This window comes from Triturus cristatus, chromosome 4_2 (assembly GCF_964204655.1).
Source record: "Triturus cristatus chromosome 4_2, aTriCri1.1, whole genome shotgun sequence".
Lineage (NCBI taxonomy): Eukaryota > Metazoa > Chordata > Amphibia > Caudata > Salamandridae > Triturus > Triturus cristatus.
In genome coordinates this window covers 846,231,074-846,256,674 of record NC_140586.1, presented here as the reverse complement: position 1 = coordinate 846,256,674, position 25,601 = coordinate 846,231,074, and the positions used below count along the sequence as shown (strand labels likewise).

Below are 25,601 nucleotides of genomic sequence, written 5' to 3'. Positions count from 1 at the left end.
AGTTCTGCCCAAACTGCCACCACAAGTTCGCGCAGAAAGACCAGCATCCGGTTTGCAACCTCTGCCTACTGGTGGATCACCGGAGTATCGACTGCAACGCCTGCTCAGCCTTCGCGCCGAAGACACTCAGAGTGAGAGAGAGGCAGAGAAGAGCCAACGCCAACATGGATGGCAAAGGGAAACCCCCGACACTCTACGAGCTGGGCCTCGACACGGACGACGAGGACAACGTCGCCGAGACAGCCGAAAACTTCACGGTCGTAGAGACCGACAAGAAAAAAGAAGACTAGGTAAGAGAATCGTCGAGCGCAAATCAAGACACCTCAAACACGAGGGTGACTCGAGAAAAACTGAGTCAAGGTCCACGAAGGGAGCCCCGGCGCCGAAAACTTCGACGTCCAAAGGGGGAACTTCGGACAAAAGGCCAAGCGGATCCTTACAAAAGGACTCCCTGGGGCAGAAAGACGCCGAAAGGCAAGGGTCGTCGAAATCGTCCCATGAAACTGGCCGATCGACGCAGAAAGAACGTTCGACGTCGACGCAAGTTTCATCGAAGAGACCCGCGGTCGACGCCGAAAGCATCTCCGAAATGGAGAAAAAGAAGAGGCGGCTCGAGGCCGAAATGGAGAACATCCTTCAAAGGAAGAAGGAGTTCGACGCCAGGATGAAGGAATTCAAGATTCCAACGAATTCATCGGCGGACGTCGTCGAGGTCGAAGGCGAGTTCGACGCCGAAGGGCTGACAAGGGATCTCGAGGAAGAAGAGGAGCCCTATTATGAGGAGGAAGCCGAGGAAGAAGACCAACAGTCGTTCTACGAATCGGCGGCATCTACCAGCAACGACGTCGAATGGCACGATCTCGACACCGAAAACCCGGAGGAGGCCGTGGACACGTACCCCTCGAGGCCTTCGCCACCCGACGACATCGGGGTATACAATATGGTGGTGAAGAGCGCAGCAATGGCCTTCGGCGTCAAACTCGACGAGGAGAGGCCGAAAGCCGATTTTCTCGTCGAAACACTGCTCCCCATCCAGACTAGGAGTCAGTTCCTCCCCATGCTACAAAGCGTGATGAACCAGGGGAGAGAAGCCTTCAAGGAGCCTGCCACCTGCCGGTCGATCACGCCCAGGACAGAGAAGAAATATAAGCACTCCTCCCTGGACCCACCTTACATCAAGGGTAGCGTCACCGCAGACTCCATCATAGCCTCCACGGCCAGGAGAAGGGCCAACGTTCCAGCAACTTCGGGGCCACCTCCGGATAAGGAGAGCAGGAGGATCGACCTCACAGGCAGAAAGGTCGAGAGGAACGCCGCAATGCACTGGTGCATGGCGAATTCGAATGCACTCCTCAATAGACACCAATACCAACACTGGGATGAGATGGGGGAGCTAGTAAAGCACCTCCCCGAAGAATACCGCCAGAGAGCCTCTCACCTGGTGGATGAAGGCAAGAACATCGCCAACTCCTGTATAAAGACGGCGTTGGATGGGGCAGAGACTTCAGCAAGACTCATGGCCATAGGGGTCACAGAGAGGAGGCATGCATGGCTAAGAATCTCGGGATTCAAACCGGAAGTGCAGAACAACATCCTTGGCACCCCCTTCAACGGAGAGACACTGTTCGGAGCAACGGTGGACGAAAAGCTCACCCAGCTCACCCAGCTCAAGAAGGAAAACGAGACAGCGAGGTCCATGGGGGCCCTACAGCTGAGGGGAATGAGACGAGGAAATCCCTCGAGGAGACCCTACGGTAGGGGTGGAAGCCAACAGGGGACGTCGCACCAGGCGTTCCAGCAAGGTCAGCAGGGGGAAGGTCACGGACAAAGTCAGCAGAAGCAAAACTGGCAATATCAACCTCGGGGCCAGTCCTTTCGCGGGAGAGGGAACGGACGTGGCCAAAGGAGGAGAGGGGGCGATCAGCCCTCCTCGAAGTGACTCAGCACGCAAGAAGACGCCTACCCTCGTAAGGTCCCCAAGGGTGAGGCGCAAAAAAGTGTCATCAGGGGGAAGAGAAGATCCAAGAGCCTACGAGCATACGTCACCGGTAGGCGGAAGGCTGAGGTTCTACCTTCAGGAGTGGCGGCGTATAACCACAGACAAGTGGATACGGAACATCGTGCAGTACGGATACTGCGTAGACTTGGAAAAAAGACCTCCAAACAGGAAGCCGAAGGGAAGGCAGAGATCGGCCCAAGAACTGGCAATACTCAGAGAAGAAACGCGGAAACTCCTACAAAAGGGAGCCATAGAGACGGTGCCGTTCAGGGAACGCAACAAAGGGGTCTACTCAAACTACTTCGTGGTGCCGAAGGTAGACGGAGACCTCAGACCCATACTGGACCTCCGTTATTTAAACAATTTCATTAGAACGCAAAGGTTCAAAATGACTTCACTGCAGGAGGTACTTCCACAGATAAGAGAAGGGGACTTCATGGTCACCGTGGACCTCAAGGATGCCTACCTTCACATCCCAATAAACAGAAGGCACAAGGGCCTTCTAAGATTCAACATCGAACAGGAACACTACCAGTTCACAACCCTGGCCTTCGGATTAAAATCTGCGCCAAGGGTCTTTACGAAATGCCTGTCGGCGGTAGCGGCACACCTACGAAAGCAGGGAATACACGTATACCCCTACTTGGACGACTGGCTGGTCAAGGCAAGCTCACGCGAGAAGTGCGAGAGGCACGCAAAACGCGTAACAGACACCCTCACAAGTCTGGGATTTTCCATCCACTGGGGAAAATCATCGCTGGAACCGGAACAGGTAAAGATTTTCCTGGGGGCAAAGATCAACTCCCTCAACAGTACAGTAGTGCCCAGCGACAGGAGGACAGATGCTCTACTGAAGGAGACGCAGCTCTACCAGAAGGGGCGAGCTCTGACAGTGAGGGCGGTGAGCAAGATGATGGGGATGATGGCGTCCTGTATCCAGCTGGTGCCGAATGTACGCCTGCACATGAGACCATTCCAGGAATGGCTGCAACAGCAATGGTCACAAGCAAACGGAAGTTGGGAGGATCTAGTGGTTGTTACGCACGCAGTGCAGGAGGAGATAACTTGGTGGAACAGAGACAACATAACAACGGGGAGAAGCCTGACACCACCAAGCCCAACAATGACCATTACCACGGACGCATCGCAAAAGGGATGGGGAGCGCACATGGACAACCTCAGAGTGAGGGGTCTATGGGCTCCAGCAGACGCGGTCCGCCACATCAACTACCTCGAGTTGAAAACGATACTGTTAGCCCTGAAGGCATTCCAGAGACACCTGTTCGGCCAGAGGGTGTTGGTACAGACAGACAACACCACGGCGATGTTCTACATCAACAAACAAGGGGGGACACAGTAGTTTCCCCTCTCATCCCTAGCTCAGGAGATTTGGAGATGGGCCATACCTCTCAAGATAGATCTACTGGCAATTCACTTACCAGGGAAGGACAATGTGGAGGCAGACTGGCTGAGCAGACAGACCTCAGCATCGCACGAGTGGGAGCTCAATGGCCTGGAAACGGAGAAAATCTTCCAGAGATGGGGGACTCCCACAATAGACCTATTTGCAACACGCCACAATGCAAAATGCCAAAGCTTCGCGTCCAGGCAACCAGATCAGCAATCCAAGGGAAATGCCCTATGGATAAGCTGGTGGAGGACATTTGCCTACGCCTTTCCACCGATACCCCTGTTGCACAGAGTGCTCGACAAGTGCAGAACCAGCAACATGACTCTGATCCTGGTGGCTCCACAGTGGGCGAGGCAGACATGGTTCTCACAGATTCAAGAAATGGCGCAAGGCAATCCGTACAGGTTCGAGAGGAGAAAAGACCTGCTCTCAATGCAAAACGGGGAGGTCCTGCACCCAGAGCCAGAGACCCTCAACCTAGCAGCATGGCTCCTGAAGACCTAGAGTTCGCACACCTAAGGTTACCTCAGAGCACTATGCGAGTGCTACGAGAGGCAAGGAAACCTACTACAAGAAAGTGCTACAGCGCAAAGTGGAAGAGATTCACGGTGTGGTGCAGGAAAAAGGGCCTGCAAAACAGAATGACAAGAGACTCAACTGTGCTGAGGTACCTCACACACCTTCTAAAGAGTAACCTCTGCTCGAGCTCCCTAAGGGTACACCTAGCAGCGATCGTTGCCTACACCAGAGGTGAGAAGGGTGGAAGTTTCTTCACCTCGCAGGTGGTGAAGAGATTCATGGAGGGAGCCAAAAGAATGGCACCCCCGAAAAGGTTGCCGCCGCCGGCATGGAATTTAAACGTGGTTCTGACGGAGCTCATGAAGGCGCCGTTTGAACCCATTCACAAGGCCACTCTACAAATGTTGACGATGAAAACTGCCTTTCTAGTGGCCATAACCTCACTACGCAGGGTGAGCGAGCTTCAAGCACTAACGCTACAGGAGCCCTACATTCAAATTCACAAAGACAGGGTAGTCCTGAGGACGGACCCACACTTCATGCCCAAGGTAGTGTCGGCGTTACACATGAATCAGAGTATCCAGATACCGAGTTTCTTCCAAAACCCGACTACAAACGCAGAAAAGGCCCTGCACACCCTCGATGCCAGAAGAGCGGTGATGCACTACATTGAAAGAACCAAGGAACTCAGGAAGTCGAAGCAGCTGTTTGTGTCCTTTGCTACTAGCTTCATGGGTAGACCAGTGACCAAGGGCACAATCGCTAGGTGGATTGCCCTCACTATTCAATTCTGTCACAAACAGGCTGGACAGGAGCTAACGGAGGGGCCCCAAGCTCACTCCACAAGGAAGAAGGGGGCCACAGTTGCCTTCCTGGCAAACACGCCCATCCAAGACATTTGTCTCGCAGCAACTTGGGCATCTGTGCACACGTTCACAAAGCACTACTGCGTGGACATTCAAATGAATAAGGAAGCACAGGTCGGACAGAAGGTGCTACAACACATTTTCAACGACCAGCGATCATCTTCCACCCAGCCACCACAAAAATAGGAAAACCGCTACAAAGTCTATGCACAGCATAGTGAATCCAGAAAGATTCACGCTGCAAAACGAAAAGTTTCTTACCTGTCGGTGTAGTTTTGCAGCTTGAAGATCTTTCTGGATTCACTAGCGAACCCACCCACCTCCGCCAGGAAGATGAGGCTGGAGGAAGAGGGGGTGAAATGGATAGGATCAAAGAAGTGGAAACGTACAGAAATATGGACAAAAGGATTAATCAATCGCCTAGGGTTAAAAAAAAAAAAAAAACAGGGAAAAAAGAACCCGAAGATGGCGCCCCAAAGGTGGGACTTCCGCAGGAAGCACGACGACGTCACGGGAGGTGCACCAAATGGTGGACGTCGACGCCCACCTGGGCTACAAAAAAAAAAAAAAAAACAAAGAAAAGACTACGAATCCGGACCCAACCACAAGATCGCGGAATAATGCACAGCATAGTGAATCCAGAAAGATCTTCAAGCTGCAAAACTACACCGACAGGTAAGAAACTTTTCGTTCCGACTCCTAATGAGAACTGGCCCCCTCATATGGGATCTCACAAGGCCTTCCGCGGTGGAGGACTAACCGGTGGATCTGAGATCCCAGCCTCATCTCATAGCAGGGCCATAGCCGGCATTTCAAATAAAATACTAAAGCATATTAATAAATGCATGACTTGATTTCAGCAAAAATATTCAGTATGTTTATGGCCTTAATCAGGGTTTACAGTTCTGGTCGTTTGTCGCTGGATTATGTTTTCTTTGTTTTCTTCTAGATCTGTCTCTCTGTGGGGAGGGGTGGGGGTGTTTTTTGGGGAGGGGGAGAAGGGCTATTGTAATAGTTTTCTTTGGTCATACTATACTATCTCGATCATGGCCTGACTGTATTGAAATCATGTTTTGATGGTAGACACCGCAAATTAATAATGTTTCACTGCTAGGTGCCCCTTACTATTTCAGTACTAAGATGCTAAAACACCTTGTCAATTTATCTTAAACATAGGTGGTAATTGTACAAAATAAGCTTATTGTAAAGTCCTTGTTTACACGGTTTTATCTATGAAAAAATACCCGCACAAAACATTTGAGGCATGCTTTATGGAGATTTATTTTCTAACAGTGCATGTTTCTCTAGTTTTCGAGATGACATCTTGCACTTTACTTCAATACAAAAATCATAGCGTGCCTTACCACGGTTTGCCATGCTGTGATTGAAGCAATGCCTTTTTTTGGGACTTGTTTGACATTGTAATTCGCCCCACAGTATTTCTCAGTTTATTTCCGAAACTGTGGTAAATATAGCAACTGTAAGAGCTCTGTAGGAAAGTATAAAGGAGACTATACCTTCTTTGTTGAGAAGACCAGCAAAAGTATTGCATCATTTTCATTTATGGGAAAAATTGCAGGGGTTACAATCGGAGGTCACTGCTGCGTTAAAAATATTTGAATGCCAGTACGTTGACTAATTTTAGTTTTTTAATGTTTTGTGATAACTGCTTCTGACGTGGGTTTTCATTCAAAACACAGATGATAAAGTACATCAAGTTAACTATGTCTTAGAGTAACCTTTGAAGCCTAAATTGTGCCTTGAAGCTTTGCCCCCAAAAAGTATGTTTTTTAAAAAACATTTTTTTTACACAATGATGTTGCCTAAAGCTATCAGATATGTTTTTTTGTTAGTCATTGGAATTGAAAAATAATCGACACCTTCCAAAGGAAATGTGCTTTTAAAACAAAAGTGACTTCACCTAAACTAATGAGGTCCACAACCTCTGTTTATTTTATTGAAAATTCAAGTAAGTCGCATAGTAGGCCAAATAAAACCAAGCAATGGCAACACCAATAGTTTACAAGCACAGACTTATTGGCTTTGCCAATGCTTGCTATGTGGTCAGTAGCATTCCAAGATGGCCGTCCATGCATGAGAGAGTGTGTGTGTGTGTGTGTGTGTGTGTGTGTGTGTATGTGTATATATATATATATATATATATATATATATATATATATATATATGTTTTTTGACAAAGTATAAGAAATCGTTACAGTGGTTGCATTTTTTTTGTTATACTTTCTATTTTTCAATTACTGTTCCAAGATGATGGCAATTTTTGAAAGTTAAATCAAGACATAATAATACTGCACTTATAAAGCGCATGGCTTTTTCAAAAGAAGTGTCTCAGTACTGAAGTTCAACTTCTGAAGGTCCAAATCACTTTCAGTGTATTGTAAACTGTGCTTGGAATGGCTCCCAAACGAGCACAAGCGCATGGCCTCGTAGCGGTGTGCAGCTGGCAGGCCATACCATAAAGAATTACAAGAAAATTCCCCAAAACTCCCATGGAGAGTTAAAAGGGAAATTTAAAAAAAAAAAGTGCCCTCATGGAAACAGTAAAAGCATACACATTATCCAAACAAACATGTAAACAGGAAAACCTCCACATAAACAAAAATAGGGAGGAATGCCATTGAAACAAGCATTGGCATAGCCAATAGGTCTCGCCTTTGGGACGTTATAAGTGTTTAGCCATGCAATAGTTGCATAACTAAATACTTATAAGGTCCCAAAAGCGAGACCTATTAGCTATGCCATTGCTTGTTGATTTCATGTATGTGTGCACTCAGTGCCCTAAATAGGCCGGTACTGTCCTATACAGAGTACCTGCACTTCTCAAGACAGACGTAATACTTTTAGTTGGAGAGTACCTGCACTTCTAATCTCCCATTTCCAGCAACACACTCTCTGTATAATGGATGTCAATTTTTTTTTGTAGTCATGTTGCCTACATTTTCCTGATTACCGTTAGCAGCCATATGTAGTAATTTTGGGATCTGAGAAGAATGCCCTCTCAGTTAATTGCTGCTAGACATGCTAGTTCATCTGAATTAATCTATGTTGCTTTGTGCACCACAGATATGTTGCGGCCATGCTTAAAGATTACACCCATCAATCAGCAGGTCCAAGTGATACTAATGAAAAAAACCGGACCAGGTGAAGAAAGGGTATCTGCAGGTACCAAGACATTGGAAGGGAGAGATTTTCATCTTTCATTCTGTATGTGTGCTAGTGTGTGCCCGTGAGTGTTTTCGTGTGTGTACATGAATGTTAATTACTCTTGAGTGCTCTGCAAGTGTCGATTGTTTATAGATATTGGTGATTTTTGGTGAGAGTTGCTGTTGGTAAGGTATGTTTACAAACAAAAATTATTTCCTTCTTGTACTTATATCCACATTAAATCAATATTCAACAAGTAAAACACTCCTTTTTTTTAACTAAAGTTTTAATGTCTAAATCGAATATAAATTCACTCTCGTTATAGTTAAAAAATAATGCGGTTTATGTAAATATAATTTAAATAAATCATACTACACTTTAAATGGCATTTTTTTAAAATACGTTTTTTATATATAGCGCAAACTAGACCTGACGATATCTGGTATCAGTGCGCTTTACTTTAGCACCAGTTTAGTTACAGGTGAACACAATATTATTTTTTGTTAGGCACGGGGAGATTAAGTGATTTGCCCAGAATCACAGGATGTTGAGCGTCGTTGCCGAGTCTAGAACTCTGTTCCCCAGCTTCGAGGTCGACACTCTAACCGGTCAGGTCGCTAGATGACGTCCGTATGGTAACCGATATTCCCCTAACTAATGGGAGCAAGAGATTGAGAACCCGACTCCATGCATTCAAAGTGTTCAAAGAGATCGAAACATTGTGTCAAGAGTTTTCTGTCCAGTACAGAAATAAACATTTCTTTGAGTATATGGATATGCAGAATAGAGAATCCGGCCAGGGCCAATATAAAACAAGCATTTACAATGCAACGGTCTCGGCATTGTTAAAGTTAGAGCTATTGGCATTGCTCATGACAATGCCGTTTCTTTAAATGTTTTAAAAACAAAAACAAACAAAAATAATGTCATGAGCAATGCCAATAGCTCTAACTTTACCAATGCCGAGACCATTGCATTGCAATGCCTCTCCTGCAAACAGCCACCTGCTGATCCACTTACGTCACACGCACTCTGTAATCTACTTGGCCCACGTTCTTTGCAGCAGGCACATTAACCCTCTGCCCCAACTTCGCAAGGTAAAAGCGGTTGTGGGAACACAAACGAGACAAGCATATGGTGCTGTAGCAAATAACTGCTAGTAAACATGCCTGTGCCAAGAAATTCTGATGCGGTCCTTTTGATAGAACACAAATGTCAATCACTTTAAAAGCCGAAAATTACAACACTAATTAATTCACAGCGTACAGACACTTTGTGTAATTGTGCAACATTAATCAATGTTCTAATAATGAATGCATTGCGGTGTGTATGCAGTTGTAGATGAACGTTTGTAGCACACTGTTGAATATTAGGACCTCAAGTTATCAATTGCAATTAACAAAAGGATGCCTCTTTAAAAGCGGAATCAATCATGTGCGCACAAATATGTTGGCTTTAGTGAGATCCCAGTCTCAGGTTTTGTGTTCTATAATGCTCCATCGAGTGAGGAGGGCGCTTTGCCATGTACCTTAGGCACAGGAATGTCACTCTTGCTTCATATTACATGTTGAGTAGCCTGGCTGACTTGCCAACGGTACCTATAAAATTGGATAAGATGTGAGCGTCGATAGACAGCGTTATCAGTAATGCAACTAGTAAAGCCTGGGGTTGCTAAGCGACCGCTGCATAGCAGCGTGGGTGAGCATCATATCAAGATCTGCCAGGCGTTCACGTCCGTCTTGTAATGCCCGGGGGCTGGGGATGGGAACGACCCTGGAGTAGTGCACACCAGCGCCATGCTGCTACAAAGCGCGGAGGCTACCCCAGTAAGGAGCAGGGGCATCTGGTCAATGAAGGTGGGAGGGTATGAAGCCTGAATACCCTTGTCGGGATATTATCCGACATAAATATCGCGTCCCAACTATAGCCACCAAAATAGCGTGTACTCACTATAGCTTACCCACATATCACCCCATTGGGAATAATATGAGAAAATCTACACTGAAGAGAACAATACCTTAGTAAACGATAATTCGGGCACGCTATGATGTCAAACAACATTTCCGACAGAGATATTCCATCATACACCTATTGAGAGAGGCCACGGGGCACGCAGGACATGTGTGAGTTTCATACTCCCAGTGGAGTGAGTACAGGCTCTAGAGTCCATGCCATCACTCCCTAAAACTGCGTCCCCTAGGCCACAGCCAGTAGAAAGGGAGGGAGCCGTGGCGGAGGGCCTCGCGGCACTCGCAGTCCTCCGCCCCCCCCCCCAGCACACAACATCCGGCCCATGCTGGCCGGAACCCTGCTACCGGCTCCGCTGGATTAACCAGAAACGAAAGTGGAGCAACGGGGCGCCCGCAACACGCATCAAGTCCCCGCGGGCAGGGGCCCTGAAACCGGCACTCCATAGTGCTGATAAGCGTAGGGAGGAGCGTCCCGACCATGCTCCCGCCCCCACCCAAAGAGTTGTTGGGAACCCTCATGGTAGTCGTTGCCCCCGCCCCCCCCCCCCCTATCCACAACATGACCCATCTGGCCAGGGGCTTGATACGGCCCGCCGTAGGAAAAAGCAGCAGAGTGGGGCACCACGCGACGCTCACTGCCCCCTCCACCCGCGCACTCAACATCTGGCCCCCACGGCCGAGGCCCCCGAGCCAGCTAGACAACAAGGGGAGGGGCCGTAACCCCAGAGGAGGGGGAGGGTTGCTGAACCAAGATACTCCGGCCCGATGTGAGCTACCTCTCGCCCCCAGATCGCCGACCGCTGCCCTGGCCAGGGGAGAGGTGCCGCTGCCCTCTGCACCCCAGGAGCTGTCCACCCCCCCCCACCCCCCTCCAAGGCAGCCCGCAGCCACGGAAATGGCTGCTCTTGGCCGCCTTTCCTAGGGGTAAGGGGGGGCGGTCAAATCAGTCACTGGAGAACATCTCCTGACGTGGTACTTTAAGTTATGAATTGCAAGTAACAAAGGATTTACATCATACGCGCTCTGTAATCTATTTGGCACTCGTTCTTTGCAGCAGGCATATTAACCCTCTGCACGAACTTCACTGAAGTCAAAACCACAACTATACAGATAGAAAAGACACGTGGCGCCAAAGCAGAGTATAAAGGACTCTTCCTCCGGGGCCACTTTCTGAGGAAAGAAAAATATCTACTCTCGCAGCCTCGGCGGGAAAAATACGGGTTCTGCAGCGACTGGGGTTGTTCCGGCGATTGGAGACTCTACATGCCTCGGTAGAGAAGCCACAGGCCTCTTGAACAAGGAGATCAGGTGAGGGAGCAACGCCGGGACACCACCGCCTTTCTCCGAGGCAGAGAAGAACTGCCTCGGAGAAACGCACCCTCTGTTTCGGATTCGGGGGCGTGTTTCTTTTTCTCTCCTCTTGCCATTGGCTGGAGGAGAGAAAAACACGCCCTGCGAAAAGCAACGAAAAAACACGCCCCCCAATCCGAAAAGGACGGGGCTTCAACGGAGTGACTGGACCTCTTCTCCAGTGGCTGGCCAGCATTTAAGAGGCCAGCCAATGGAGAACAGGAGAGAAGAGGGGCGGGTGCAAGCCCCTCTTCTCAAAGACATTAAATCTCCGGACTTCCGGTCTGCCGACCGGATGGTCCCGAGACCTAAAAAAGCATTACAAGAAGGGCCTACTAGCAAAACACACCAATTTACTGTTCTTAACGTTCTGTCCTGATGAAGGTAGTGTGACCCATACTTAAGCTCACCGAAACAGCGCGTCAACAGGAATTTTGTTAAATGATTTTATGTACAATACGAATGAGAGGAATTATGACAAAGATTTTGTGTATAATATCAATATGTAATGAGATGTATGGGAAAAATCTTGTTACTATTGTGGAAACATTCTTTTTAAAGTGTGATATGAGGTCTCAATTAAGTTCAAATAAACAGCATCATTTTTTAACTATAACAAGACAAAGTGAATTTATATTTGATTTAGACATTAGAACTGTATTTACGGAAGGAGTGTTTTACTTGTTGAATATTGATTTCATATGGAAATAAGCACGAGGGAAATCATTTTTGTTTGTCGACACTATAACCCTGTTCCTTTTGTCATAGAAGGGTTACTCTCCCCTTTTTATTGTAAAGTATGTGTCTGTGGTTGGTCTGGTTCTTGCTTAGATGTGTCTGTGACTTTGCTGTTTTACAGTGTGTGCAGGTTTTTCTTCTGTGACCTCTTGTTCCACGCTGCCTGCTTGTACGACTGTTATACATACAGTAAAGGGCCATTACAAAGCTTTCTTTCATTAGTTTATTGTGGGTTGTGTTATCTAATGGTGTTTGTCAACGGAGGGACAAACCCAGCACAGACAAAGAGCCTACAGACAGCAGCGGCAGATGTGAGGGTTGAGGTTGCACAACGTTTATATTGGTCTGGCGGCATTTGCTCTGTGCTGGATCGCTGAGGTAGTTTGTGTGGTTATCGGAGGGAGGGAAACTATCCTCAGGTGCCATCTCTGAGAATCGACTACTAAGGCAGTGTTTGTCTGGGCCAGTCCTCTAGAAGATGTTATTGTGACCTGCTTAATTTGACTTCAAAATAAACTTTTTTATAAAATGTCCTCTCCTTTAGCATCTTTGCTCAAACTAGAAGCGACACTGTGCACACCGAAGGCTCTTAGGAAGTTATTTATAAAGTTACTTCAACCATGGCCTAGTGTATGTTAACCTTTAATACAAGTCTTATGTGCTCTCCTAAAATCCCTTTGACCATTGCATGAGTGGGAAATACTATGTTTGCGCAACGTGTTTGCCAAATTTTAATTTCCAAGTTAGTGCTTTACTTCTAGGTTGTTCGATTTTCTAGATCTGGTGTACCAGCTCCCATTGTTGGTCCTTGGTAATAAAGCCTGTTCTGAGTAGAATTGTCACTAAAATCTACTGTGCTTTCCTGTGCTTGAATTCCTCTAATTCTGGCAACATGGAAGTTCCCTCCTGCGTCACTTATCGTCCTTTATGAGCATCCATTCTTCACCATTGCCTTTACAGTTGTAGGAGAAAGAGATCGATCCCTTTGTGACACAGATATGTCATTAACCATAAAATTAAATGTTGCGCATTCTGTGCCTGAACATATGATTACCTATAAAGTGTGAACCACATGCAGAGGACTGAGACAAGAAAGGCTGAAGCAAGAACAGCTTACTTCTGGTCGTGGGGTTGCTGTTCCTAAAGTGTCTGAGAAGTGCAGTAAGTCTAATCTGATCTGGTTGAGATGCTCGTTGAAGTTGTGGGTGTAGAGCGCAGTTCAAAAGTGAGGGTGAACGAGAGCTTGCTAGGTCTGTGCCAGGATTGAGTTTCAAAGACTGGGTGCCTAACAGGAGAAGACTTGACATCCATTTTCTTCTTTTTGCATTTCTTAATATTGAGGATTCTAATATAGCTGCTGCAGGTTGTGCAATGGCATTTTGTGATCTTGCTTGCCAGGTTGGTGGTCACAGCTTTTAATTTGATGCCCCAGACATAGAAGATGATGAAAATTGGCATTGAGGGACATCTGGGTTTGCTTGAGTATGAGATTATCTTGTTGTTTTTCATCCCTTGATATGTTTGGCTCCACTTTTCAGGTAAGTCCGGTAGGAGTCTGGGATTCCAGCAAACTGGCATTGATCCAAGCAGCCGCACCCCGTCCATATGGGCTTGGGGACCATGACCCTACCTTTTTCCCAGCAAAAATCAAGTCTATCAGGCTAAACAAAGGTCAGCCTAACAGACTCTTCTTGTTTAGGTCAGGCAGCCAGGAGCTAGACATGTGCTAAATGCGCATGTTCATGGCTGCATGAGATGAACTTTGCCGTTCTGAGGATTCCACAACCCTGTGGCAAAAATGCTTTGCGGCGCTACTACTCGGGACGAGGGGGCGCATCACTGATTGCATCAGACCTGGGCGCTTCAGTGTTGAGCCCTAAAATGCTCAGGACCAAATGTCAATCCGTGACGCCTCGTCACAGAGTAGGCTAGGGTCAGCAGTCTCACTGACACCATCCCACTCTGTGACGAGCGAAGGACTGCTGCCTTCCCTTGGTCAGCCAATGAGGGAAGGCAGCAGTCCTAACCCTCCTGGCGGTTCCGAGGCTTCCCTCTCTACAGTGAAGGTAATATTAGTGTATTTTTTGTTTGGTGCATGGATGTGTATGAATGTATGTGAATTTGTTAGTGTCTGTTGTGAATGGGTGTTTGTGCGTGTCTGAATGCATGGGTGTGTGCCCCCACCACTCTCCCTTGTAAATTTACCAGCTACAATTGGTTACAAGTGCCACAGGGGTATTGCTTGAACAGTCTGGTTCAGAAAGAATGCCTTGATGATCTGATGCCTTTCTGTCTTTTATTATTTACTAATGATTTTGGTCTTGCATATGTGGCTGCAGTTGTAGTGGAATCTGATGGTCTTGTTATTTAACTGTTGAGTCCTTTGCAGATTATTTATGTGCGCCAATCTCTAACTACTACTAAACACTGCTGTCGGTACCCTAAAGGGCATCTTCAGCCACCTCTGTAGTTGTTGTCTCTTTGCTGCATTGTGGTCTGGTGGATGCTGCAGGTCTTGGTTTTCGCCTTGTGTAACTGAATGTCCAGGTTTTCTCACCAATTGTGCCCTGGGAAAGATGAAATATAGGAAAATAATTAGCAATATATTCAAGGATGTCCATCTTCAACAGTGGGAGGGACTAACCCGTCCTGAGGAACTCTGGAAGATCCTTTAAGTGGGAGAGGCACTCTGAGCTTTGCTGGTGATGGAATTCACTTTAGACAAAGACGAGCAGGCTTCTTCTCACTCCGCTCTGGCCCCTTCTTCACTGTCACTATCTGTGCTTCATGTGATCTTTTACGAGAACAGAGGGTGGATGGCAGCCTAGAAATGAAACAAAAAAATTGTATCAACTAGTACATCCAACATGAGCTGCCCTGTAACATTATGCGATACCAAAGTGAATGTTTTATGTTTATTGTATTTGTTTTGCATGGCTTTCGTATGACAATCAATAAAATTCTATTTAAATAAAAAAAAAAAGTTGTGTAGCATCATTTTTGTATGGTGTAGCTATTGAAGAGTCAGAAATATTGATGACCTGGGAATATCTGTGTCTCCACTTAGGTGTGTTGCAAGGTAATGAGGGGGAATAATAATTGATCTTTTAGTGGTGTTGAAGTCCTTCTAGATCTCTTCTTTCTGCTCCTTAAAATGTTGATTACATTGCACTCCTATGTGGATTGGTGCATGCAGTGCTCAATACACCCTGGCTGCCTACACATCTTAGTCTCGCAAGCCATACATATGTAGCGTGCTTTGACCTTGCCACTATTCCGAACTCTGCTTTAATCCATGATGGTATAGGTTTTTAATGCAGGCTATTTCAATGTCTCTTGACATATCTCCATATATTATCGTACTTTAATTCCCCTTTCCCCATTGCATTGCCCTCTGATTCAGGACATGAAACTTCCCTTTACTACATAATAATCGATGTAGAGCTGCTAACCTCCAGGAGTATTGCGTATTCCTTCATAACTATTTTGCTTACTCACATGATCTTAGTTCCCTGGAAAACAAACCTATGCCTCTAGTTGTCCATCACGGGTCGCAGCTTTACTCTTCCGATGACCGTGAGCTATGTCACTAATTCTTTTGCTTGTTCATCCCTCATGTCTTAGCCATTTCATTAACCTTATTTAGGGATATTGGCAATATGGATTCCTTGGTCTATTACTCTCTGTAGTGCCAGCTGATCAGTCGAGTTCTTCAGCTTTACATAGACTGTTACTGTTCTAGAAATCTGTGCATTGAAGCACAGTAAGGCTTTACATTTCGTAGCTCTGCTTACAGATTATTTGTGCCCTGGTGTCAAGACCTGGAAACCAGCTAAGGAGACAGGTATGCGTGTTCACTGTTCAGTTGCACACCTTGGAAGAAGTCTGGGCAGCCCACTTCAGTACCTCTGAACACTGCTCCTTTTCCCATTAATGGGTGCATTAGGATAATTAAATATGGGGAGTACCGATCACCACCTGCATATTGCTGTATGACACCCTAGTTGCTATTCAGTGGATTTACCCGATTTCCGAAGCAGCAGGTCATCACATAGAAACTGCCCATCTTTTATGTTCAGTTTAATCCTTTCATCTACATAAGGTGTGTCTTCTGGCCAGAAAGGGAGGGGACTGTTTTCTAGTAAACATCCCAGTTCCTCTCTACTAATTTACTATACCAGGCTTCTTTACCTGGCCTTTCATTAAGTAAGCGGAATTGGTTCCTAATCAATGAACGAGGCAAACACTGCTTCCATATTTAAGGCACATGGTAAAATGCTGTTAGGTAAATGTCTGTTTCTCCATGCTCCTTTGTTTGCAATACAAATCTCATTCCATCCTTATTGTATGCGATCTGCCAATGTCTTGTGTATGATTTCCTTCTTTCACATGAATTATATTCAGCATCAAGTGCACATCGATGCCTCTGTGGTACGTGGACTTAACATTAGGCAGATGCCTCTCCGAGTCTTCATAGGCTCAAATTTGGCTTGCTAAAGTGGCCACGGTTTGGGTGTTGCCAAATGATCCTTTACTGAAGCACACTGACTTTCAGACAATGATCCGAAGCATGAAGTGGAGTTGTCCTCTTGATCTGTCCCACCAGCGTAGTTTTGGGTAGTGGCTGCCACTATGTGTTATTGCAGCCTGTGACCGCTAATAACTTATTGGGTACCAAAAGGGGCTTACCCTTTGGTTCCCCTGGTAAGATTACTCCTTGCATTGACTGGCTGCTTGTAGGCAGAGCCTTTCACTGTTCCAAATAATCGTTTTTCCCCTAACTTTGCTCTGACTGGCAAATAGTACACACTTCCAGTCTTAGAACGTTATCTGAGGCAGAACACAATACAATGACTTGTAAGCAAAACCCTAAGAGAGAAAATGGACTGAAATGCAGTAAAAAAAAAAACAACAAAAAAAACAGGACCCTGTCCAAATTCCCAAAATGTGACGGAGGCAGCAAGGATTTCATAATCTTTGTCTCTTCAGAATTTGCCAGTCCTTCAACTTTATTCTATTCACTATATTCGACCCCATCCATAACCTGTGACTGAGGCCGACACCAGGATACTCAGTTTTTGTATACTCTATACATCACTTTCTTACTAATTACAAGGCCCATAGTGCTTGTGGGTGGTCACGCAAAACGGTACTCTGTTGGGTTCTCAACTCTGTCGGAACCACAGTGAGTTCCACATTACACCAAGGCGCTCACAGCCTCTTGGGGGTAGGCTTCGAGCCTGCATTCGGAGAGACAGCCTTCCGGGACACCACTGCTTCCCAGCCACGGCCGGTCCTGACTTAAGATTTCACAGTAGTCTCGGACTCTGGAACTGAGCCAGCTGCATACGTTCTAGCCTGCTTCAATGCAGACAGCTTCCTCTGTGCCCTTTGGTGGATCAAAGCCAGGTCCAGAGGACTCCTCTGAGCCAAAACACATATCGATGTCAAACTACTCCGAAGCCAAAACAAACCTCTGCGTCCAGTCGCCCTTCCACAGCAGACTTTGACAGCCAGGAGCTCCCCATCTTGTAGCCCCTTCAGGAGGAGCTGGACTCTCGGCAGCGAAGTTTGTTTATTCACGGTCACACGGGTAAGATTCATACCTCTGCCACAAATGCAGCAGACTCTCTCTCGCAAAAGGCAGCTCACCTTTGAGGAACAGCTGGTGTTGAAGCCTCCACCACCTCCAAAACACAAAAAGAGATACGCTAGGGGCACCAGTCCACTGCCCCAAAGCTGCTCCTCCATCTCTTCCTCCTCTCCCTCCCCCTTCACTACCAGCATTGCCACCTCCTTCTCCACCATCACATGGTCCCTCTTAGCTACAGGCACAGGGGTCTACCCATGAATCATATGGGAAGGGAAGCCCTCCTCCCGTAGATCCCTATGATGTCCCGTATGACTAAGAACACCAGAATAACTCCTGGGTTGATTATGGGGTTGTCCCTCCAGGGCCCATCGACCCTGATCTGTACCCTCTCCTCCTGATGACACCATCTCATATTGTGAGGTTATTAATAGATCAGCCACCTTCCACAAGCTGGATCTGCACTCCATACCTGAAGAGGACTTCTTGGTGGAAACATTCTCCTACACTGTGTGCCACCCAGTTCCTGGCAATACTTAAGGACATGCTTAAGCCTACGCAAGATGTGTTTAAGGACACAGTGAAGACCAGAGTGGTCACTCCCAAGGGTTGATAAAAAATAAGCCTTTGACCCACCCACTACATTAGATGCCAGCTCCTGCTGGACTCCCTGGTGGTACATTGCCTCTCAATCTGAGACTCATTGGTGCATCACAAATTCTATACGGCTGTTGGCGAGGTATGACATTGTCCAACGGGTGAAATGGGGGGGGGGGGGGGGGCGGGCTCATACTGCATCTCCCTGAGCACTATCGGCAGCCGGATAAGGAGATTGTGTCGGAATGGTAGACAAGCTCCAACACTTCCATTAGATGTGCCCTTGACGCAGCTGCCACCACCAGGGGAGTAAATTCCAGTGTCCTAATACGTAGGCATGTACAGTTACGTAACCAAAATGTAGGACCTCGGGAGACAGATCGCTAGATTGAGCTGCCTGGGATTGGGCTGTCTGAGGGTATCCTGGTGTTACATGAGAATGTCCAACCTGCAGGGGAGCTTCTCATGAAGGACTACCTACAGCTAGAGGAGGGTTGTGAGCCCTAGTTTGGCTCATGTGGGAGCTACTTGTATTGGGGTGGGGGAGGTTTGCTTTGTCTATGATTAGAAATGAGTGAAATTTCATGAATTTGTTTTCAAATTGCATGAGATTTAAAAACGTTTGTTTTTAAAATGTTGGATGAAAAAGGCATGCAAAGATCACAATTGAACTTTTTCGTGCTTTTTAGCTAAATATTTTGCTCACAAAAAAGCAGATTGATGTCCTGGGAAATTTACTGACAAATAGAGGAGGATTTTGCCAGAGGTTTGTCATTGGAAGGCATCTGCAATTTCATGAGCTTTCAAATGATTCATTTTACTAATTTATGCTGGCTTAATTATAATTTTGTACATTCGTGTCCATCCACTTCCCCGGTTTATGGAGCTGCTTTTTTCTTTGTTCAAGTAATCCATATGAGTGCTTGTGTTTAGTCCATCGTCAATATCCTCGTCCATGTACATTCTATTAACCCTGGGCATAGTATGTGTAGTAGCACTACACGTAGCTACGTGAAGTACACGTTGAACTACGCTCAGCTACTCCTCAAACTGCGTAGTGCGTAGCTGATAGCACTGTGTGCTTGTCTGCTCTGAACAATAATTGCAAACCGCTTCTTGCACAGTGCAAGTTATGATCAAATAAGTATTTCTGTCTTTATATGCTAAAATGCATATAGTAATTTCACAAAAGTGAAAATGATAAATTAGCAAGCAGTGAGAGGTGATGATTTTGGGATCCTCCCTAACCTAGGGGGAGAACCAAGCAGATGCCTTGAAAACAAAAAGCACATCTTGAACGATTCGGTGGTGGTCCCATCCTCTTAGGACCACCCAAGCGCAGTTATTATCAAAAATACAATCCCAACCAAAAGCCCTGCAAAGCATTATGGGACGAGATTAGCAGTGGGCAGTGAATATTGTAGTGTCCAATATCAAAATAATTCTACAAAGATCTGCAGTTCAACTAGTCGTTACTAATGTCCCTTACGAGTCAAATGCAAAAGCTTCATGAAAGGGTTTCAATGCTTTTGCATTTGACTCGTGAGGGACATCTAGTAACGACTAGTTGAACTGCAGATCTTTGTAGAATTATTTTGATATTGGACACATTAATATTCAATGCCCACTGCTAATCTCGTCCCATAATGCTTTGCAGGGCCTTTGGTTGGGATTGTATTTTTGCCCATAACTGTGCTTGGGGTGGTCCTTGGAGGAAGGAACCACCACTGAATCGTTCACCAGCATGATATGCCCTTTGTGTTCCAGGCATCTGCTTGGTCGTCCCCTAGGTTAGGGGGGACCCCAAAATAATCACCTCTCTGCCAAATATTTTCATTTACAGTTCACTTTTGTGAATTGGTTATATGCTTTTTAGCATGTAAAATTGCTTTATCAAAGCATTTGTGGGTATTGTTATTGCTGCTACGCTACGTGTTTGTAGCACAGTTTGTGCACTGTGCTACGTGCATTTTGCGTAGTGCGTAGTAGTTCAAACTACGCATGCTCCGTGAGCGAAGCGTAGTACTATCCCCAGGGTTACATTCTATTCAATCCAACCCATCCCCATTTTATGTTGCTTAATTACCCTTCCACCCCCTACCCTGCACTCTGCCATTGACCTCTACCCCACTACAGTCTACCCCACTGCATTGTTCTCTGCGCCACTGCACTCTACTCTGTTCCACTATACTCTATTGCACTTCTTGCCACTGCAATCTGCGATGCATCACTCTACTCTATGCCACTGCACTCTACGACACTTTAAACTGCCTCTGTATCCTGCGCAACTGCACTCTATTCTGCATCATTCCACTCTGCCACTCTACACCACTCTGCCTCTGAACCCTATGCCACTGCCCTCTGCACCACTGCACTGTACTCTGTATCACTGTTCACTTCTTCACCACTGCACACTACTCTGCACCATTGCACTCTACGCCACACTACTCTGTACCACTGCACTGTATGCAGCTCTACTCTGCACCAGTCTACACTACTGCACTCCATGCCACTCTACAGCACAGCACTGCACATCCGGTCACTCCACTCAGTGCCACTCAACATCGCTCTACTCTTTTCCTAAACTCTACCCCACTGCGCTCTATGCTACTTCACACTACCCCACTCAAAGCCATGCCAGGCTACTCTACACTGCTGTGCAACATGGCTAAAAGACATTGGCAAGGCCAGTAGTTCTCTCTTAGGCAAAACCTATTGGCTTTGCCAATGCCTGTTCTTACGGCTTTAACTTCAGTGCGCCATTTAAGTGATCTGCAGGCAAGGTCAGTACAACTTCCATGCACCTTCTTTTTTTCTTGTCAAATTGGTGCTGAGGATCTGGGCCACCTTTCGCCCTAAAGAGGCATTGTTTTTGGTATTGCTCTCCTCCACACACACCCCTTGAAAGAAGGGAGGTTCATTGGCTTAATCTCAAGTGGGCTTTAAACTTCTCCATTAAATACATGAATGAAAGTTTTGGTGATGAGCTTTTCATGAAGTTTGCCAGCTCCCAGAAAACTTGGGCAGCACAGAAAAAGACCCTTTTGAGGTGGAAAATCCCATGCATGAAAAATGTGATATTCTCTAGCCACAAAAGAAGCCTCCCAAAGGCCTATGGGCCCGTTCCACCCAGGCTAAGGCACCACAGCAGCATTGGAAAGGAGCTCTCGCTCTTGGATATCTGTACAGTTGGCGTCTCTGCACACATTTACCAAGCATACTTTCTTGGCACTCAGATCTGCATAGGGGCAATTTTATGCCTCGGTCCTGCAGAAAGTTTGTTTTGACTCTCGTCCTCAGACCTTCCATTTTTGCGGGAGGCAGTGCCTGGTTCTCTTCTCATGAGAAGTAACCTGCGGTTAGAAGGAATTGTTTCACGTATGTATCCGAACACGCTACTTACCTTTGATAGCTCATTTTGGTGACCGATTCCTCACCGCCTCCCTGTTCTGTAGAGTGGTCATCTGCACATTCTATAAAGGTCCTACGTTATTTTAGAACACATTGTCACCTGCAGTTTGTCAATTAATGTAATTTTATATTAGTGTACATACCTTTTGTAATGGACAACTAAAAGCATGTTCATTTTGTTTGCATAAACAAATGACTAAATGAAAATGTTTGTATAACGGATATCTAGGCATCAGAAAAGCCGGTTCTGTCTCACTACATGTAAGAATATGCACCAAGTGCTGCTACCACAGTTTTTTTAAGTTTCTGGTTTAACTTAGATCTGCAATTAATTGTGTGTCTTTTTGAATTAACAATATTTTTTTCATTTCAGTACATCAATGGTGGAAACCTGGAGCAACTATTGGATAGTGATCAGCAATTGCCATGGACAGTTCGGGTGAACCTGGCCTATGACATCGCTCTGGGACTCACCTACCTGCACTCCAAAGGCATCTTCCATCGAGACCTGACTTCCAAGGTACCATTGAGAAGAGGGATGGCTTTCTGGTGTATGTTGGTATTGCGAAGTTGGCTCCATGGTTTCTTTTGGGTCTTTGGCTTGCTGTGTGTGCTTCGTTTGAACTTTTTTACCTTGGGTTGGCAATATGGGCTTCCACAAAGCTTAGAGCTTCTTCTGCCTTTGTTTCTTGTAATGGCCCCGTGGTCTTCACAAGTGTTTTATTGAAATCTCAGGCTGACTAAGTGAGCTTCAATAAACCTTAGTTATTTTATTTGTGCAGGCGTTTTATTCCACTCCTAGGAGTTTTGTGGAAACTGTGATGGCTTTTTTGTAGATTGTGTGCAAGATTGGGCACGTTGATTCTTTATTTCTAAGGCTGGCTGTTCGTGTACTGCAAAAACGATTTTTGTGGGAGCTTAGTCTGTGTTTTAGACTAACCTTGTGGCCTTAAGCAATTCAAGTTGATTGTATTAATCCCACAGATTAAAATAAAACCGCTTTTCATGATCATAAATATGTAATAGAAATATGGTCAAAATACTCTTAACATAAATTCATACAAATGCAATGGAAATATAGTTAAAATATTCAAAACGCAGGATCCTAACTGTTAGAATCCGGGTTCTTTGGTTGGCACAGGTAGGGACTTGTGACAAGCAGGGAACCTTTCTTCTAGTCAGGGTAAGGGGTTACACTCCTAAAATAACCCCTGCTCACCCTCTAGGTAGCTTGGCGCGAGCAGACAAGGCTTATCTCAGAGCGTTATAGGTTAAGCATTTGTGAACACATACAGTAACCAAGTGACAACACTACAGATGGGCACCACACAGGTTTTTATATTAAAAATAAGGTTCTCTTCCAGGGGATCCTCATCAATAGTCATAAGCATTAGAATATTCCCGCCCATGTGCGGGATCCCGGAAACAGTATATTATATGTGCCCCACATATATATATCCATACATATATACCTATATGTATACACAAGCAATTGCAGCCCCTGAACCATGCTGTAAGTAATTTCCACTACACATAAGAAAATAGCATTATAAACATGAGAAACAACATTATAACTTGTTTGGAAACTGTTTTAATGCTTAGAAAACAGCAGAAATTCTTAGAAAACACTGAAAGCATAGGAAGCTCCCAGGCTGCATTGCAAATACCCAGTCTAAAAAGACTGAAAAGCTAACTCATAGCTGCATAGGAAAAAACTGACACCGTGCCTTTAAGGCACACCTGACCCCCACCTTCCCATCATGCCTCAGGGGTGGCAGTTAGGTCAGTTGTTCTTTCCGGCTCCTTCTGGAAGGATCCTGGCAACAGAGCTCCACTTTTTTCTGAGTTTGTCAGAAAATTTTGTCTGTTTTTCAACTGTTTTTTTCCCTTACTTCGACGTTTTACATCTAAGTCAGTAAGAGACTGCCTTTTTTAGGCATTTTTGGGCATTTTTTCCATCTTAAAATGCCTTCTCTTTTCGATCCTTGCCCTGCCTGTGGCAAGAAGAAGGCCAGGACTGACTCTCATAGGGTCTGTATCCTGTGTCTACCGGAGGATCATGATTTCAAGACATGTACTCACTGCCAGAGCCTGTCCAAAAGAACTTTGAAGGACAGAGCGAATTCGCGTTTATGGCCTGGCACAACCATCCAGAGGCCGATCTCCGGTGAGGAAGGGCTCCAAGAGGCATAGAGATTCATCTAGAAGCAAGTCCTCTCGTCCTTCCGCCTCAGCGTCGGGCTCGGCGCTGAGAAAAGATGTTCCGGTAGGTCGTGTTTCGAAAAAGAGGCTTTCGACAGCGGGCTCGCCGTCGAGAGCAGGTACGTCGTCGACGTCGAAGTCCAGACCGCCATCGTCAACTCAGCGACGATCGCCGTCGAGATCCAGAGCCTCTCCGCCGTCGTCAACCCGGCGACGTTCGGCGTCGAGACACCACCCCTCCGCCGTCGTCAACCCGGCGACGATCGGCGTCGAGGAGCAGGGAACCTCCGCCGTTGTCAACCAGGCGACGATCGGCGTCGAGGAGCAGAGAGCCTCCGCCGTCGCCAACCCAGCGGCGTTTGGCGTCGAGGAGCAGGGACCCTCCGCCGTCGTCAACCAGGCGACGACCGGCGTCGAGGAGTGTCACCCCTCCGTCGTCGAGGGCACCATCCCCTCCGTCGTCGAGGCTCCATCGGCGTTCGACGTCGAGACAACAGGATCCTCCGCCGTCGTCCTCCAAGCGGCGTTCGGCGTCGAGGTTGGCATCCGTGTCGACGTCGAGAGTGGCAGCATCTCCGCCGGCGTCCCCGCGGCGTTCGGCGTCGAGGGAGAGAGGGCCTCCGTCGTCGGCTTCACATCGCCGTTCGACGTCGAGGCGGCATGCTTCGCCCACTGAACATGGCCGCCGGTCCACATCGAGGCGTCGTTCGACGTCGAGAGAGTCCCGGCGAGAAAGGAGACGACACCACGGATCGACGTCAAGACCGCGCTCGACGTCGAGACAGGCCTCGGACAGGTCGGTGGTCCTGGTGACAGTTGGCGTCTCGCCATTCCTCCTCCCACTCAGGGGCCTCTCCACGACCGGCAACTCCACGGGAACCTGCAGTTCAACCCCGTAGGTCTTCTCCTCAGACTCAGACAATTAATCTGTCGCCCAGATGGCTGCTGCCAGCACATCATTGGCAGGACTCGGGGCCTACAAGGAGGATGCGGGAATACATCAGTCCAGTGCATGATTCTCCGCTGCAACGGCTGGTGGCGGCTGTGGACAGAGCTAGTCCCCCCAGGCCAGCGCGTCAGATCGCCGGACGACAGGCGATGCAGATCGCGCTCCCCCAGACGGGAGGAGCGTTCACCTGGGTCACGGGCTCGTGATCATCGCCGGAAGAGGAGAAGGACTCCATCATCTTCCTCGTCCTCCAGGTCATCCATCAAGTACTATTCACCCACGCTCTCGGGCAGCCCAGTGTCCAGGGTCTCGCCCATAGACGACATCAACACCTACCAGGAGGTGTTGCAGCGGGGAGCACAGAAGCTGGGGATTGAGATGTCAGTCCCCCAAGTCACCACGTCGGTGATTTTTGAAACACTTCACCAAAAGTCTGCCTCTCGTCCGCTGCTGCCTTTGGTCCCAGGAATCATGGAACCAGTCATGGACACCTTTCTCACCCCGGCGACCGTCAAAGCCGTTCCGGCTCGTATCCTGAAAAAATACAAGCCAGCTACCTCTGACCCAGTCTTTGTGAAGATAGACCCGCCTGCGGACTCTGTCATAGTGGCAGCTGCAAGAAAGGGTCAGACGGCGTCAGCCTCCTCTTCCGTCCCTCCAGATAAGGAGAGCAGAACCCAGGACTCATGGGGACGCAGGGCCTGCTCTTCTGCGGCGGCGGCCCTCAAAATCTCCAGCGCGGCGGCGCTTCTGGGCAGGTACGACAGGGCTCTCTGGGACTCGATGGAGCGTTTCAAGTCCAAGCTCCCCAAGGAGGACCAAAAGGACTTTGAG

At 47.1% G+C, this 25,601-nt stretch overlaps 1 protein-coding gene across 1 annotated transcript in view; it reads left to right on the top strand.

Annotated features, from left to right (window-relative positions):
• TESK2 (testis associated actin remodelling kinase 2) overlaps positions 1-25,601 on the top strand; it is a 566,234-nt gene that overhangs the window by 344,651 nt on the left and 195,982 nt on the right. The window contains exon 6 of the mRNA XM_085602833.1: positions 21,990-22,136. Within this exon, the coding sequence (XP_085458959.1) occupies positions 21,990-22,136 (147 nt within the window). The remainder of the gene's footprint in view (positions 1-21,989; positions 22,137-25,601) is intronic.